This window comes from Dendrobium catenatum, unplaced genomic scaffold (assembly GCF_001605985.2).
Source record: "Dendrobium catenatum unplaced genomic scaffold, ASM160598v2 fragScaff_scaffold_716, whole genome shotgun sequence".
In the NCBI taxonomy this organism is placed as follows: Eukaryota; Viridiplantae; Streptophyta; class Magnoliopsida; order Asparagales; family Orchidaceae; genus Dendrobium; species Dendrobium catenatum.
Genome location: NW_021319178.1, coordinates 20999010 through 21018258, shown reverse-complemented (window position 1 = coordinate 21018258; position 19249 = coordinate 20999010). Strand labels below are relative to the sequence as shown.

At 39.0% G+C, this 19249-nt stretch overlaps 1 protein-coding gene across 1 annotated transcript in view; it reads right to left on the bottom strand.

Moving 5' to 3' along the window:
• Nucleotides 1-2427: 2427 nt before the first annotated feature.
• LOC110105173 (E3 ubiquitin-protein ligase UPL2) overlaps nt 2428-19249 on the bottom strand; it is a 52803-nt gene continuing 35981 nt past the window's right edge. Inside the window, exons 11-17 of the mRNA XM_020834563.2 lie at nt 5121-6225; nt 4886-5032; nt 4677-4757; nt 4255-4480; nt 3967-4106; nt 3634-3740; nt 2428-3033 (exon numbers count right to left, since the gene is read on the bottom strand). Coding sequence (XP_020690222.1) covers nt 2931-3033; nt 3634-3740; nt 3967-4106; nt 4255-4480; nt 4677-4757; nt 4886-5032; nt 5121-6225 — 1909 coding nt within the window. The 3' untranslated portion in view covers nt 2428-2930. The remainder of the gene's footprint in view (nt 3034-3633; nt 3741-3966; nt 4107-4254; nt 4481-4676; nt 4758-4885; nt 5033-5120; nt 6226-19249) is intronic.

The window sequence follows — 19249 nt, the reverse complement described above, 5'->3', positions numbered from 1 at the left end:
GAACCGACCGGTTCACTGGTTTGCCGGTTGAACCGGTGGTTCTGACCGGTTCACTCCTGTTCAGTGTAGAGGCGATTTTAAGACCGAACCGGACCAGTCTTGTGACCAGTTCACGGTTGAACTAGTTGAACCGGCCGGTCCGGTCTGATTTTTAAAACATTGGTTTCAAGTTTTAATCTATAATATTTTATAATTTATATCAAAAGAAATGCATCATAATATAAAGAAAACTATAAATACTTTATAATTTCTGTAAAAAAAACATAGAGATTAATGAACTTTGATTTATTAAATGAAATTGGCAAAATATTAAAACACATAAAATTTACAAATTCAAATGATGAGATTGATTAACTCAACAAAAAATTATAATTTTTTATGACATAGTTCCTGAATAATATGATCTTTATTGTAATTGATAAGCATACCTGAAATGCATGTTTATACTTACTATTGTATGCAAATATTTTATTTAGCTTGAAAACACTACTTCTTATGGTTATCTATCTTCATCTAGCAATTGATTTTACTAAAGAGAATAAAAAGTGAAGGGAATATGAAGGAGTATTTAATGAATATGAATTAAGATAACATGAAAAGGGAATATGAAACAAGGGCTAAGGGTTATAGGGAATAAGAAGTTTTTTGCATATATATATATATACACACACTAAAAGATTAAAAAAGAATGTAGGGAATATGAATATGAGAATATGAATGAGTATTTAATGAATGTAAATTAAGACCACATGAAAATGGAATATGAAGGATAGGGGATACGAAGGATTATAAGGAATAAGAAATGTCAGGATATGAAAAGAAGAATATGAAAATGAATTTAATGAATATAAATTAATTCCACAAAAAAGGAATATGAAATGTAAGGGTTATGAAAAAGGGGGATACAAAGGCATATAGTGAATAAGAAGTGCATGTAAGGGATATGAAGAGGGGAATATAAATGTGTATTTAGTTAATATGAATTAATAGCACATGAAAAGGGAATAGAAAGTGTAGGAGATATGAAGAAAGGAATATGAAAGAGGTATTTAATGAATATGAAGGAAAAGTAAGAAGCATTAGAGAATTTAAAATATTTCTTCATTTATTTTCTTAAATGAAAAGTAATTACATATTAATTATTTTTGAAATTATCAATTAATCACAATAATATAATATAATAAAATTTCATGATTCTATTAGAAAAATGAAAATGAAATGCAAGGATTTTGTTTGGAAAGAAACTTAAGTAGTTTTTTAATAGTAGTATGAAAAGAGGAATATGAATGGATATTTAACAAATATGAACTAAGACCACAAGAAAGTGGAATAAGAAGAGTAAGGGATATGAATAAGGGAATACAAAAGGATATAGAGAATAAGAAGTGTAGGGCATATATAGGGAATAAAACGTGTAGGGCATATAAAAGGAGAATATGAAAGGGATATTTAATGAATATGAATTAAGACTATAAGAAAAGAGAATATGAAGCATAAGGGATACAAAGGGGCGAAATACGATAATTATATATTAATTATTTTTTTAAAATATCAATTAATCATAATAAGATAATAAAATCAAAAGTCATGATTCTATTTAAATAATTAAAATGAAAGGCTATGATATTATTTTGGAAGAAATTCAAGCAACTTTTATAATAATAGTATAGATATGGATGTGCATGACATTTGTTTATGACCTTCAAATGCTAGCTCAATATCATTTATTCTCTTTATCATTAATACAAGTGACATAATTCAATAATTTTAAAGATCATTTAATTATCCAATCAGATGCATTAAAACTTACACAATAAATATTTATGATTGCATGATGATATATTTATTACTTCAAAATATTATAACTTTTAAATGATATTCTCATTAACACTGTAAAAATTAACGACACATCATATCAAGCATTTAAAATTCTTTGATCCTCCATTTGATAACTTAACAAAAACATCTTTTTTTTTTTTTTGAATTATTAGTAAAATTTCATGAAAAGATTATTGTCTTTTTAAATTATACAGAATTTCAAATTAAATAGATTGGCTATTAATTATGTTTAAGACGTACTTAATGATAATAATTGATAAAATACATGAATTAATTTAGACATTTTAGATAAAATAAATGTCAGATCATCAAACACAAACATCACATGCCATTTTTGAACCCAAATGCTCATGAAAGAGTGGAAGCCACTCATCCAATAAACTAAGGGTCATTTGGGATGACTTATTACTATTTAAAGCAATTTTTTAGTACTAAAAAACTGCTTTAAAAAACAGTAAGAAAACCATCCAACATTGACTTCATCGAATCCGTCGTCTCATAAGAGTTATTTTTCTTTTTTAGTAGCTTTGCTAAGCCTTTCTATGACAATGGGAACCTGATATTGTTGAAAATTTAAGACTTGGTATATTTGATTTGCACTGAATAAATCCAATTAACTGAATAGCCAAAAACAGTAAGTATTCACAACCATCGTCATTTCCGTCGAACTTGTTCAAGCACAATGTTATTAATGGCATAAAGTAAAGGACGAGCAAGGTCTACAATAATATTAACTAAAATCGAGAAAAGACATTTACATAAAAAAGCAATGTATACGTTAATACCCAAAAGAAAGCATCCACAGGTCTTTTCTTTTGGCCCGCCACTTCATCCAAGAATCCCAAGGGCAGAAACAGAACATATCAGCAGTACACTGTAAATGCTGGTTCTGATTGAAGCCTGATGCTCCTCCCACCTTCCCCAATCATCTTTTGTTTCTTCAAAAAAAATGGAGGCTCAGATAGGTTGTTTAAGGGGATTCCAAGAGATAACTTATGGGAGTGTAGGGGCTTTAAACTCTTCTGAATCATTCTTGCTTGCATCCTATACTTTATGTACAGAGTTGAGGAGCCCTTTGATGCCCGCCCAACTTAACCAAATCCAAATCCCTCACTCCCTTCATGAATGGCCAATAACAACCTCTCCTGTAGCTGTTCTTTGGCAGGATACTCAGGCAAATCAAGCTGATTGAAGCTGTAAAACATTAGGGGGAAAAAAACAAAAGAGTTAGATGTCATATGAATACTTGCTCATCTACCCCTACTTCATTAACATGCCCAACTCGGTGATAGGTCGGTGGATTTTCCGCCGGTCTTGCCAGCGAATATTTCCACCGGAAAGGCCGGCGGATTATACGCCAGAATTCTACGTCAAAAACGGCGTCATTTTCCTCATTTTTTTGCCGGAACAACCGCAAGAACATTTTCCAGTGAAAATATTTCGCCGGTTTAGATTTTCCAACGCGTGAATTACCGTCGGATCATTTTGTACCGGGAAGCACATATTCCCGGAGAATTTATATTGTTACCGGCGGATTTTGTCCGCCGGTAACAAAGCATTTTTCTGTAGTGCTAGAGCTGAGAGCCGGACAGAAAAAAATAGGGACATAATTTAAAGAATCACTTGGTTGAAAGGACGCAACTAGCAATTAAAAGGCAAAAGATTAATGATTATCAAGATTAGACCTGATACATGGTATCATATATGCTACCATAAAGTGTATAGTAAATATTAGAATAACATGAGCATGCTGCAAACATTATGTAGATTAAAAGAATAACAAAAGAAGCGCACCATGTGTGTGCAGAAGGCAGGTGATTGGGGCTGCCATATGCCTTGTGGATCTGAAATCTCTGAGGGCCCGATATGCCTTGTAATGCGCTAAATCCTTCAAGAGGAACCTGCGTACAAAGTACTAAATTTACCATGCAACGAAAACATGTTCCTCCATACTTGCATTCTTTTAGAAAAGGAAAAAAAATAACCTAATATGACGAAAGCAATTCATTTAAGTTATATTTTACCATCACAACATTTTTTCTTAACAGATTATTTTTTTAGTATTAGCTATGTAAATCAGCTGGTACTTCCAAACCTTAAAGAACGCCCAAAACTGTGTAAACTTACCTTCGAGGTGCCAGTCACAAACTGCAGGAATCGGGCTTTGTCCTCCTTGCTGAAACCCAGAAGAACCTCCCAGAACCATTGAATGATAGGAGATGCATTACTGTAACCCGAATATTCAGTATTTGCTCTCAAGTCATCCACTGCAATAAGTAGAATACATGAGGAAAGTACAACCATAAGTGTCTAACAATTGCGGTTATCAAATTAGACATGTAAATACATTTCAAGAAAACAATATTAAAATAAAATCATGCTTTCATGTAAAAGGGGTTAAGGCAAACTACTTACGATCAATATCAGGAAGGCCACTAATCAATAACTCCAACTCTCTATCATTAAAGATAGATATTAGATCACGAGAGATCAATTCATTAAAACCTTCCAGGAAAGCATTTATCTGCCTTTTAATAGCTGTTGTAAGACGATGTTCCACAACACGGTCGACGTACTCATGCTTGTTTTCTTCAGTAACTCTAATATTTCGACCACCAGGAATCAACTCACAGTCAGTAACCTGTGCAAACAAACTTTACTTAGCCAAGTAGAACTAATAAAGAAATGAGTAATCACTTATCATAAATTATCACATTAAATATTATATAAATTTTAGGAAGAAAATCTTCTTAAGAATGATACAGTCATTCAAAAGCTTCGTATTAAAACTCTAGCTTCAATAGAAGGCTTGTAAGAAAAAAAACAGCATCACATACCTGTGCCCTCTCATATAATATCAGCTTCTCCTCATCAGCATCCATGGTAAAAGTGAGGTCCAAAATGTCACTAATATCATTCTGCAATAGCAAAAATTGACAAATTATGGTTGTATTAAGAAATTTTGAATATAGCAGCAGAAAGGTTAAAGTAAGAAATGGAGAGTAGAGCAATAAGGTTAAAAGTAAAGCATGTCAAAATAGCATACCTCAAGCATCCACTTCAAATTTTTGTAATAATCAGGATCTATAGCTTCAATATCATGATAGGTTACTTTCACTCCCAGCATGTGTTTGTAGAAAGATCGCGTGAAATGCACATCTAAAAGTTGACCATCAAACAATGCCTTACCAACCTGCAGAGTGAAATAAATGTCAGAGAACCCATTAAAAGCACAAGTACACAACTATTTATAGCATAAGCCCAAAAAAAAATGCACGCACCACTCGACCAACAAACTTGAAGTAAGAGAGGTGCTCTGTTTGATAAACAGAGTTGGGATTTGGCTGGAAGGTTGAGTCATTGCCAACAGTTGTGAAAAGCAAGGCACCTTTGTCAAAAATAACACGGGACAGAAGTTGATACCATTCCCTTGTCAGGCCTCCAGCATCAATACCCTCTTCCCCCTGGAAATGAACAGTAAGCCTGCTTTTCAGATCTTGAGCTGGTCGCATCCGTAACTGATTATAAGAATCTTCAAGGATGTAGGCTCTTCTAACTGAAACTCTCACTGAAGGATGATGATGATCATGTTGGTGCTTAATTTTTGATCGAAAATGAGCCCGTTTGTTGTCAAAGTCAATAAAACGTGGTACTTTAAGCATAAGAGAAAATGACTTTTCAAGTAATCCAGGATTTTGGCGAATAAAGGAATTTAGCAACTTCCTATGCTTCTCGGAGAACTTAACAAAAGCATTTAACTTTTCATCAACTTTCATGGAAAATACAGTATGTTTTTGAACACTAGTTGAAGCATCTTCTAGGTCAGAGGTTGTCGCAACTAACTCTTGATTTACATCTGATTGCCCAGGATGCAGCTTTTCGCATGTAACAAAAAATGACTCAATATATGGTAAGATGTTCTGAGTACCCGCTGGAAGTGAAGATGATGAGCCCGCATTTGTTGGAGCAACGTTTCCAGGAATTGCATCAACATCAACAGTATCAGACGAGGTCTCGAGTTTGCTAATACAGCTGCTCAACTCCAACCATAAAGATTCCAATGATGCATTTATATCTAACACCTGAGAAAGAGCATTTGCATATTCTTTCTCAGATAGAAGCTGGGGATCCTTCTTGTCATGCAATGTAGAAACTAAAGAACTCAATGCCTGCAGAACCCTTAAAATAGCAGTACCACTGGAGGATGATGAAGCAAGAAGTGCCTTTTCAGCGTCTCCATTAACGTGCAATTCATTCATTCCAGATGCAACCAAGTTATGCATTGACTTTGCTAGCTCCACTATAAACAAATGACAAAAGGTTGGAACAACTGCCACGAGCCTCTTCAAAACCTCCGCCAGAAGAACATATGCATTATCTGACAATCTAATAATACAATATAAATCGGTCAGATATAGCTTAGCAAATAAAAGATGCGACTTTGTTTCATTAAAAACAAAATCAATATCAGTAATATAATTGTTTCTATATATAGGGTAGCCACAAATCAGCTCATCAATACAGTAAGGCATAGGTGGGGGTGGAGGTTGTCTGGGGAAGGGGGCAGGTAGTTTAAATGCTGGGTGTGCCAAGAAAAAAGCACATCCTAGCTGAAAATCAGTATGGAGTAAATGAACGGTTAAGCCATATTTTTAAGTTGAGACCAAAAAAAAACCCAATACCAATTGTTTTATTAGATCTAAATGAGAACTTGGACTCTTAACTGAACACAATGAAGAAAAAGGATTCATGTAGCCGATCCCACGTAGTTGGATAAAGGCTTGATGTTGTTGTATACCAATTGCTAAATAAGATGTAATAAAGAGTAAAATAAATAAAATCATCACTTCTTGGAGTTAAACCCAAATGGGCATCAAAGTATGCAATCAATATGTTAAGTTGTGAAGCCAAATTTATGACATATGAAAAAAACATCTTACACAAACTCAATCAGAAATTGACCATCACAGTAAATTCCCCGTGGCAGTTAAAAGGGGGCACATAGCTCCCCCTCTTAGGGATCCAAGCAACGAATCCCTTGAAAAGCATCCAACATTTATGAGTTTAGTTTTTTGGGAATTTCACTGTAATTTTCAATCCCTAGTTTTATTTTTGCAAAGATATCTGAGAGATGTCAAGGATATAAAACCTAAATAATCAAAACCATAGCAAAAGCGGCAGTGACATCAAAATGCTAACCATCAATTGAGTAAACCTATATAAAATTTTTGTGAGCTGGTTTTCTTTTTGTTTTATCTACTCTCAATGTTTTTAATTAAGTCTTCCTAAATTCTCAAACAACTGGTATCAGAGATTTTGGTCCCAATTTAGAGTGAAGTTCATCGAGGAAGGATCAGCATTGGGAATCATTAAGTTTAGTGGCATGGAATTAGCCGATGTATAGAGAATTATCCATATAGTAATAAGATGCTTTTTTTTTTTTTTTGGACAAGAAACTTGACTATGAAGGATGATGAGTGAAATTCCTTGATATACAAGTTTTGGGAGTAGTTAATTTGATGTAGTCGAAGTATGTGACTCACAACGAGTCAACAATTGGGACCATTGTGAGATTGATGAAGGCTTCTTTAGATATGTGAAAGATATGCTTAGTATAAAATAAGATATATTTAATGAAAAAAATAAATTAATCTAAATATGGTAGATGGTTCGTTGGTGGAACAAAAAACAAGTTCAACGCAATTGTGAATCAGATGGTAAGTGAAGATTAATTTTGATAATGAGGTATGAGCCCTCTAATAATATTGGCTTTGCTACAAAATAGTTGCGAACCTAAAAGGACTATTGTCACCAATTCCATAGGAAATTCAAACCTAATGCATAATAAAGTTCGAGATGCTATTCTTGCAGGGGAGGTTCAAAGGACAGATTCTGGAGAAATATCCGCATCAACTTCTGCTTAGAATGTTAAGAATACGGGGTCAGGTTTTTTTTAGGTATTCCAATAAGGAATAGAGTAAATTCAAAGAATGGCTAGAGCAAGTTCGAGAATTTACAAAATGTAAAGCAATCGAATTGTGGCAAGGCTGAACACTTGAAGAATTGAAGAGCATTAATGAAAAATGATCATAAGAATAATAATGTGGCAAACACAACCACCAAAGAGATGCTCTAAGGTGTTAAATTCAGGCACTTCTTTTCATACTAAAATACACTGAAATTTCGGACAAGTATTTTGTTAAGAATCATGAAAAGATTTATCTCACTAATGATAAACCTTTGGATGCTGTTGGCATGGCGAAGCTAGGATTAAAATGGTTAATAAGTCATATTTGAAATATCCAAGAGGCAAAGACATGCGCAAAAGTTCATACAGCTTGATTTTAGTTGGGCAACTTGACGACAATGGTAATAATGTAACTTATGATAGTGTTGGATAGAGAAGTTGGTAATTCACTATGGTGGTAGTTGTGTGGGTTGGTTTGTGCCCTTTTTCCTTCTTTTTTCCGTCTTTGGGAGAGGAGGGGGAGTTCAACAAATGTTGAGTGGCAACAAAATAACACATCCCAAATGAAATGCAATGAATCAAAGAATGATAAATCCTTCTTTATAAGTTGACTACCAAATAATGGTAAAGTCGCCACAATCAAGTTAAACTATTCATATAAGAATCTATATTCAAGACAAACTCTAACTGTGAGAGAATAATAATGTTTTCCTAAGTATTGTTTTATTGGTTGGAATGCATAAATGTTACAAAGATTGAGAAAACCTTCAAAATTCAGAAGGATACTATGCATTTGACAAAGTACTTGCATATAAGCTAGAGTGGGCATCAAAGCATTCAATCATTATGTAAAGTCGTGAATGCAAATTTAAATTGTACAAAGAAATGTCTAATGCAAATTTATTCAAGAATTGACTGTTGTCATGACAATTGGAAGGGACCTCTCAAAGGTTAGAAGGTGAAGCCCCCAAAAGGTATTTAATATTTTTTTAATTATGTTATTAATAATATTTTTAGGATTTCACTATACTTTTAAAGTACCGTAACTTTTTCTTTATAAACATATCTAATATATTAGGGCCATAAAAACTCTGCAATTGAAATCATAGCAAAATCTGTAGCGACAATAATAAGATGTAACCATCAATTGGTGTGCATTTAGTTTTTTTATGTTATACTTATTTATATTGTTTGAAATTAAGACTTTCCTAATTCCCTAATAACTTTTACAAAAGCCACTTCTCTAATTAAGAACAATGCATGGAAAAGAAAGTTTGAGATCGAGAATCGTCGGGTTTGAAAGAATGAACTTCACGTTATGGAGGATGCAAATGAAAGATTATCTATATGGCACAAAGAAGCGCTTTCCCTAGGACAAGAAGCACGAGATTATAAAGGATGAAAAGAGGATTATTCTTAATAGATAGGTTATGGGAGTGATCCTTTTGACATTGTGCAATAATGTGATGAAGGTATAAACAATTGTTGGATTGATGAAGGTTTAACCAAATATATGTACACAAACCTCAACATGCAATTAGTATATTTAATGAAAAAAGTATTTTATCTAAAAAAGGTTGAAGGTGGTTTGGTGGTGGAACACTGAAACAAGTTCAGCATAATCATGAATCAATTGGTATTGGCAAAGATTAAATTTGATGATGATGTATGTGCCTTAATTCTACTGACTTCATAACTAAATAGTGAAGAAAGTATGAAGGCTACTGTGAGTAAATAACGATTACAAAATTGAAGTTCAATTAAGTTTGAGATTTATGATGATGGAGAATGTTAAAAGCAGAGACTTTAGAGTAGTATCAACATCAAATTCTGGTTTGAATTTTGAGAATAAAGATAGGAGTTCTGAAAAATATTCCAACAAAAATAATTATAATGAGGGGAAGTCAAAATAAAGTTAGAAACAAATCCAAGAAAACACAATGTGGAGTATTGGAAATGTGATGAGACAAACCACTTGAAGAATACAAGACATTGAAGAAGAATCATGATAATAATAATGATGCAGTAAACCAAAACACGAAAGAGATGCATGTAGTTTTGATGGCTGTTTTGGATTCTTGGTTGCTGCTAGGAATTGTGGGAGAGACGATTCATCTCTCGAACAATGAATCAACTATCTTGTATTTCTTTGCTTGAAGATTAGTAATTACAGCCCTTTCATGTTATTTGGAGTAAGTTTGTTGTTTTTTATATTGTTGTGTGCTGTTTTGGCCAATTTTTGAGACCGATGGTCAGGAGAAGAGTTGATACATTTGAAGAAAAAATAAAGGGGGAAGTAGGATAGCGATATGCCGCCAGCCCAGAAGGGGCCGGCTGGACCGGTCCAGCCTGGACCGGTCCTGGTTTACTCCAGGCGGGGGAAACAACCAAGGGGGGCGGAAATCAGGTGAAGCCCATTAGGGGCTTAATGCAATTTTTGGGGGGAAATATTTGAATGGGAAGGGTGATTAGGTAATTTGTAATCCTCCTTTCATGATAATTAGGGTGAATAGGAGAGAGAGAGGGTTATCTTGAATTTGAATGAGATTTGAGATCTAGGGTTTTCTTGCTTTGGGCTCTTGGCGTTGCCGGAGATTGGAGAGTTGTTCTTCCTCCCGGATTGAAGAACAAATTGTATCTTTGCTATTTTATTTGCCTACTAGTGAAATACAAGCCTTTGCTTGAGTTTTCTCTCAGTTTTCTCTCTAATTCTTGCTGTTTTCCTGTGATAACCTGCTGTCTACTTCTGTAAACAGCAGTTTTCCTGCTATTTCGCTCCAGATTTGGCTAGGAACTACTAGAAATCAAGTATTTCCTATTAAATTGGTATCAGAGCGTCGTTTTTGGGACCTAAAAATTTCAGCAGTTTCTTTGTTCTCGGAATAAGATCTTTGAGATTCTTGGGAAGAATGATGGCCGGGAAGAAAATAGAAGACTTGGAAGGCGAAATCGGAAAATTGAAATCCAATTTGGAGGGAAGATTTTTCGATTTCCAAAATCAAATCACCTCCAACAATGAAAGGTTGGAGGGGAAGTTCACCGTGATGGAAGAAATTAAGAAGAAATTACTTGAAATGAAGACCAATCCGGCGACATCGGAAGTACGAGAGACTGTCGACGACTATGGCATGGGAGGAAATCCGAACCCGCTACGGGGAAGGAGGAATTCGGAGGTGGAGATCCTGGAGGAGTAGAATGACATGCCCCCTCTAGAACCGCTTTCTAGAGAACAGATGAGTATGGGATACTACAAATGGGAGGCTGATTTGATCGAAAGGAGGGAAGAATTAAATCGTCGAGGTGCTGAATTTGAAAGAATCCAGCGTCGAGGTGCTGAATTTGAAGGGGGAAGGGAAGAATTTCATCGCCGAGGTGCTGAATACGAAAGAATTCAGCGTCGAGGGTTGTTTTGGAAATAAGAAGGGAGGAACGTCATCGTCGAGGTGCTGAATTTGAAGGAATTCTGCGTCGAGGTGATTATTTTGAAGGGAGAAGACGAGAGTATGAAGAGGGATTCGAGTATAACCTTCGGAGGGATGATCGGGACACTTGGGGAACTCTCCCCCTTCGATGGAGGTTACGGAGGATACCAGGGAAACGGAGGAGACCCACGGGTGAGGAAGCTGAAGATGCCCGTCTTTGAGGGTGAGGACGACCATGGTTGGATCTACAAGGTGGAGTGTTACTTCGCTGTCAACGGGTTGACAGAGGAAGAAAAGCTGACGGCAACGGGACTATGTTTGGAAGGAAAGGCCTTGGTTTGGTATCAGTGGCATGACAAGAGGGAACCCATCTGGAGCTGGAGAGAGTTCAAGGATTGCTTACTAGAGCATTTCCAAGCCAATGGGGGAGGAGACTTCTATGAGCAATTCTTTGCTCTGACTCAGGAGGGGATAGTGGCAGAATACCGGGACAAGTTCGAATACCTGGCTAGCATATTAGATCACATCTCAGAGTCATCCTTGGAAGGTAATTTCATGAAAGGGATGAAACCGAAGATCCGATCAGCAGTCAGGGTGTTGGAGCCGAGGAATTTAGGAAAGCCTATGGAGCTGGCGCAATTGGTGGAAGACCAGAAGAAAACAGAAAGAGGAGCTCGAGGGAACTATTATGGGGGCTCATACAAGATGACTACCACCTTCCTACCAACAAAAGGGGGAGCGTCAGGGGGTCAGAAGGAAGCAACCAAGGAGAAGACTGGAGGGGGAAATGGGGGACAGTTCAAAAAGTTGACAGAAAAGGAGATGCATGAGAAGAGAGCAAAGGGGTTGTGCTTCAGGTGTGATGAGAAGTACATGCCGGGACATAGGTGCAAGGACCGAACTCTTCAGGTTCTCCTGGTCTGTGAAGATGAGGAAGATGAGGAGGGAGGTGGGAGCAGATCTAAAGAGGAGGAGGAGAAGCACCTGGACGTGACAGAAGTCTCTCTGAGCTCTGTAGTAGGATTCACTCCGAGTCACACTATGAAAGTGAGAGGAGAGATAGCTGACCGTGAGGTGGTGGTGCTGATAGATAGTGGGGCAACCCACAACTTCATTTCCACCCAGATTGTTGAGCTGCTGCGGAGGGAGTTAGTGGATACTGGAGGGTATGGGGTGATGATGGGCACCGGGAAAGTGGAGATGGGGAGATGGTGGGGTGAGAGAGGCTGATATCCTGAAGACAGCCTTCAGGACACATGAGGGACACTATGAATTTCTGGTGATGCCCTTTGGATTGACTAACGCTCCTGCAACTTTTCAATCCTTGATGAATAGGGTATTCAAGCAGCACCTCAGGAAGTTTGTCCTGGTCTTTTTCGATGACATCCTGGTATACAACAGAACTGTGGATGAGCACTTGGAACATCTGAGGGTGGTATTGGAAGTGCTTCAGGAACATCAGTTGAAAGCTAACTTGAAGAAGTGCAGTTTTGCTCAGGCAAGCGTGGAGTACTTGGGACATGTGGTTTCCCAAGAAGGAGTGGCAGCGATCAAACTAAAATTGAGGCTATGCAGAAATGACCACTGCCTAGGAACCTCAGGGAGTTGAGGGGTTTCCTAGGATTGACGGGATACTACAGGAAGTTTGTGAAGGGGTACGGTACCATTGCATGGCCTTTTGACTGAGCAGCTGAAGAAAGACAAATTTTGTCGGGAAGAGGCAGCCACCCAGGCGTTCGAGAGGTTAAAGGAAGCCATGACGACTGTTCCTGTTCTAGCTCTTCCGGACTTTGGTCAGATCTTTGTAGTAGAGACAGATGCATCGGGATATGGGTTAGGTGCAGTGTTGATGCAGAATCATAGGCCAGTAGCATACTTCAGTCAATTGCTTTCATCTAGAGCTAGATTGAAGTCAGTGTATGAAAGAGAGCTGATGGCCATAGTCTTGGCTATTCAAAAGTGGCGGCCGTATCTCTTGGGAAGACACTTTATCATGCGAACTGATCATAGGAGCTTGAAGTATTTTTTAGAGCAAAGAATTGTGACTGAAGAGCATCAGAGGTGGTTATCCAAACTATTAGGCTATGATTTTGAGATCTAACATAAGCCTGGTTTGGAGAATAAGGCAGCTGATGCTTTATCCAGATGTGTTGGGGAGCTTCAAGAGTTGGTTGTGTCTGCTCCACTGATGGTAGATTCGGGGTTGGGGGGGGGCATTAAGGAAGAAAGTAGGTTGAATGAAGCATTGAAGAAGATAAGAGAAGATCTGAGAAAAGACAGGAGTAGCCATCCTAGGTACTGTATTGAGGGGGAGAGACTATTGTATCAAGGGAGTTTTGTCATGCCGAGAACCTCCATCCATATTCCCCACTTGTTGTAGGAGTTCCATTGCAGCACGGTCGGAGGCCATTCAGGAGTTCATAAAACTTATAGGAGGCTAGCAGTTGAGCTCTACCGGAAAGCGATGCATAAAGATGTGTAGGAGATGGTAGCAAGGTGTGAAGTATGCCAGAGAAACAAATATATGACAATGGCCCCAGGAGGACTACTACAACCATTGACACTTCCAAACAAAGTTTGGAAGGAAGTGTTAATGGATTTCATAGACGGGTTACCCATATCAGAAGGATTCACGGTCGTCCTGGTAGTGGTGGACAGACTCAGCAAATATGCACACTTCATCCTCTTGCATCACCCCTATACTCCTGTGTCAGTAGCAGCTGCATTTATCAGGGAGGTGGTGAGACTGCATGGGATTCCTGAATCGATTGTGTCTGATCGAGACAAAGTGTTCCTCAGCCAGTTCTGGAGGGAACTGTTCAGGATGCAAGACACTGTCCTAAAGAGATGCATCGCCTACCATCCACAGACCGACGGGCAAACTGAGGTGGTAAACCAAAGCTTGGAGACTTATTTGAGGTGTTTTGTGTCTGGAACACCGCGAATGTGGGCAAAGTGACTGCCTTAGGTGGAGTATTGGTACAATACGTCGTACCATTCGGCGTGTCCCAGATGACCCTGTTTAGAGTGCTTTATGACAAGGACCCCCACACCTCGTGCACTATGGAAAGGAAAGTACACCGATGTCTTCATTTGGCAGTACTTGGAAGAAAGGGATAAGGTGCTGGAAGAGTTAAAGAAATATTTGCTGAGGGCACAGCAGATTATGAAGAAGCAGGCAGACTCACACAAGAGGGACATGCAATTTGAAGTGGGGGAGAATGTATTCCTAAAACTACGACCCTACAGGCAGAGGACAGTAGCGAGAAGGAGAAATGAGAAGTTGGCACCGAGGAACTTCGGCCCCTACGAAGTGTTGAGCAAGATCAGCGCAGTGGCATATCGATTGAAGTTGCCCCCATCAGCCACCATACATCCAGTTTTTCATGTATCCCAGTTGAGGAAAGCGCTTGGAGAACATGCTGTTAGTACAGAGTTACCAGTGACACTGACCTAGGAATTATAAGTGATATTAGATTCTTTGGAGCTTGCAGGAATAAGATCAGATAAATGCTAATTAAGTGGAGGGGTCTTCCCGATTTCGATGCTACTTGGGAGCCAATGGAAAGAATGAAGGAGCAATTCCCTTCCTTTCACCTTGAGGACAAGGTGAGTTTTTGGGAGGGGAGTACTGATATGCCGCCGGCCCAGGAGGGGCCGGCCGGACCGGTCCTGGTTTACTCCAGGCGGGGGAAACAGCCAAGGGGGGCGGAAATCAAGTGGGGCCCATTAGGGGCTTAATGTAATTTTTGGAGGGAAATATTTGAATGGGAAAGGTGATTAGGTAATTTGTAATCCTCCTTTCATGATAATTAGGGGGAATAGGAGAGAGAAGGTTATCTTGAATTTGAATGAGATTTGAGATCTAGGGTTTTCTTGCTTTGGGCTCTTGGCGTTGCCGGAGATTGGAGAGTTGTTCTTCCTCTCGGATTGAAGAACAAATTGTATCTTTGCTATTTTATTTGCCTACTAGTGAAATACAAGCCTTTGCTTGAATTTTCTCTCAGTTTTCTCTCTAATTCTTGTTGTTTTCCTGTGATAACCTGCTATCCACTTCTGTAAACAGCAGTTTTCCTGCTGTTTCGCTCCAGATTTGGCTAGGAACTACTTGAAATTAAGTATTTCCTATCAGATAGCTGTGAATGGATATGGGATCGTTGAATAAATATCTTTCGGCAATAGAAGTTTGAAAATCTAGAGGAGATGATAAAATAGATGTTGGAGTTTCAAACTAAAGCGACTTTGCCGAAAGAAAAGGAGAATCAAGAAAATGACATGTCGAGGGTAGACAGGGAGGCAGAAATTTTAGGAGAGGGAATACCCCACCTTGACCCTCTACCGAGAAGCGGGATGGATGGGGAATATGGAAGTATGAGGGAATGGGAAGAGGAGAACAAGGGGTTGAATTTGAGGGAGAAGGGGTACGAAAGAAAAAGGGGGGAGAGGAAACCATAAAGAGACCCCCAATGCTTGTTTCATGGGAGGTATGGGGGCAAAAGGGGAAATTGGGGGGGAGGAGATCCAAATGTCAAGAAGCTGAAAATGCTGGCATTTGAAAGCAAGAATGTGCATGGGTGGATCTATAGAGTTGAGAGATATTTTGTAGTGAACGTGTTGACGGAAGGGGTGAAGCTTATGGTGGCATCTCTCTGTCTTGGGAGAAGGCATTGGCATAGTATCAATAAAGGGAGACTAGGTACCCGATCCATTTGTGGAAGGAGTTCAAGGATCGTTTATTGGAACGCCTTCGAATCAAGTAGGAGGGGAATTATTATGAATAGTTCTTTGCTTTGTTGGAGGTGGAGACAGTGATGGAGTACCAAGAGAGATTTGAGCTTTTGTCGGAATGTTTAGGGATACCGTCGGAGACGGTGTTCGAGCAATTTCATGAAGGGGCTCAAACCAGGATTGAGAGCCACTTGCGTGTAGCAATACCTTAGGTGAGGTTATGGACTTAGCTAAATTGATAGAGGACAAGAACTCACTTGAGAGGAGTAGCAAATGAGGTGGTTTTGGAGGTTCTTACCGCACGACAATCATCTTCCTTGTACCTAGAGTGTCGACTGTATCGGGTCAAAGGAACGCTCTAAAGGAGAACCATTTGGGAGCTAGACTGAGAGGGAACTTTGAACGACTGACTGGTACGGAGTTGCAGGACAAATAGGCTATGTTTTAGGTGCGACAAGAAGTCTGCATTGGGTCATAGGCGTAAAAATTGAACCTTGCAAATCCTTTTTATTTTTGATTTGGAGGAGACGAGCGGAGCAACGGTATAAGAGGTAGAGGAAGAGGAGCACTTACACTTGGAGGTGGAAAATGTTTGGTTGAATTATGTAGTGGGATTCACCCCGAATCACACTATGAAGATGAAGGGACAGATAGGTGGGGAGGCGGTGGCGATTTTGGTGGATAGTGAGGCAACCCACAATTTCATATTGAATAAGGTGGTCGACAAGCTAGAGTTGAAGTTGGTAGACACATGATGCTTTGGGGTGATGATGGGCACAGGGAAGGTGGAGAAGAGAAGGAGAATCTATCAAGGATTGATGGTGGAGATGCAGGGGATTCACATCAAGGAGGATTTTCTTCCCCTGAAGTTGGGAAGTACATATTTGATTTCGGGTATGAACTATGAAGTACCTACAAACCTTGCGGGGGGACTAGAAGGCATTAGCTGTGGAGATCTATGTGGAGTCGCGGAGGGGAGAAAGGTGATGATTAAGGGAGACCATACTTTATCCAAAGCAATAATTTCCCTGAAAACCATGGTGTGTGTTATACAGGATGAAAGAGTGGAGTTTTTGATAGAGCTCCGGAGCTTGGAGGGCGATACACCCATGAAATAGAGGTCATTCGAGAAGTAATTCAGTCGCTTCTGTAGCAATTCAGTGAGGTATTCCAACATCACCAAGGATTGCCTCCTCCACAGGAGCACAAGCACACTATTATTCTGAAGGAAAGAGTCTCTCCCATTTGTGTCCGACCATACCACCACCCACAGGTCAAGAAGAAGGAGAGGGGTTGAATATGATCGAAGAGATGCTGAATTTGAAGGGAGAAGGTGGGCTTGTGATGAAAGAATTGTACATGACCCTTACTCATCGTATTGTACTAACTCGATCAATTAAGTTATTCGTTTTGTACAATCATCGATTGTACTATAAAATCAAAAGCGACTGGCGATTTTGATGGATAGTGGGGCAACCCACAATTTCATATTGAATCAGTTAGTCGACAAGCTGGAGTTGAAGCTGGTAGACACAGGATGCTTTGAGGTGATGATGGGCACAAGGAAGGTGGAGAAGAGAAGGATAATCTATTAGGGATTGATGGTGGAGATGCAGGGGATTCACATCAAAGAGGATTTTCTTCCCCTGGAGTTGGGAAGTACATATTTGATTTTGGGTATGAAGTGCCTACAAACCTTAGGGGGGTGACTGGAAGGCATTAGCTATGGAGATCTAGGTGGAGGGGAGAAAAACGGTGATTAAGGGAGACCATAGTTTATCCAAAGCAATGGTTTCCCTAAACATAATGGTGCGTGCCATATAGGATGAAGGAGTGGGGCTTTTGATAGAGCTTGGAGGGAAGAGACACTCATGAAATAAAGATCATTTGAGAAGTAGTATAGTCGCTTCTCCAGCAGTTCAGTGATGTATTCCAACATCCCCAATGATTGCCTCCTCCATGGGAACACGAGCACGCTATTATTATGCATGAAAGAGTCTCTCCCATTAGTGTCCGACCATATCACTACCCACAGGTTCAAAAGGATGAGATAGGAAGGTTGATTCGGAAGATGCTTGAAGCTGAGATCATCAAGACCAGTGTGAGTCCTTTCTTTAGTTCCGTGTTACTGGTGAAGAAGAATGATGATAGTTGGAGATTCTATGTAGATTATCGTGTCTTGAACAAGGAGACTATACCGTACAAATTTCCCATACCAGTCATTGATGATTTGCATGGCTAGGTGGTGTTCTCAAAGATCGATTTGAAGTTCGGGTATCACCAAATCAGGATGCAACTAGAGGACACCCACAAGATGGCTTTTAGAACTCATAAGAAGCACTATGAGTTCTTGGTGATGCATTTTGGCCTCATTAATGCCCTTGCCACTTTTCAATCACTCAAGAATAAGGTGTTCAAGCCTTATCTTCGAAGGTTTGCTCTAGTATTCTTTGATCACAACCTTATCTATAGCAAGTTGAAGGAGCACCTAAGGATGGTGTTGGGAACTCTAAAGGAGCACCAACTATAATGCCAACTTGAAGAAGTGCTCTTTTGCATAATAGAGGGTGGAGTACTTAGGACATATAGTGTCCCAAGCAGGGATATCAACAGATCCAACCAAGATAGAGGCAATGGTGGAGTGGCTAGTGCCTAAAACCCTGAAGGGGCTAAGGGGGGTTTTGGGACTCACAGGATATTACATGAGGTTTGTGAAGAGAAACAACTCTATAGCAGCTAAAGAAATATAATTTCAAATGGGAGGAGGCAGCCACTCAAGCATTTGAGCAACTAAAAAAGCCATGACTAGTCCTTCTATAAGCACTACCAAATGAGCATATACGTGAAATTGTTGGAGTAGCTCCAGTGGAAGATAAGATTAGAGAGAGTCGCCTTAGATGGTTTGGTCACATTAAACGGAGGCCTTCTAATGACCCGGTTAGGAAAGTTGAGGTTTTAGATTTGTCTTATGTTAAGAAAAGTAGAGGTAGACCTAAAAAGACTTGGTTATAAAATATTAGAAATTATGTTTCTTTATTAGATTTAAATGAGAATTTGACTTTTAACAGGACGCAATGGCGAAAAAGGATTCATATTGTCGACCCCACGTAGTGGGACAAAGGCTTGATATTGTTGTTGTTGTATTTGTAGTGGAGACTGATGCATCGAGCTATGGGTTGGGAGTAGTTCTCATGCAAGGGTAGAGGCTCATAGCTTATTTTAGCCAAATGTTGATAGATAGGGCCAGACTAAAATCAGTCTATGAAAGAGAACTAATGGCGATAGTGTTAGC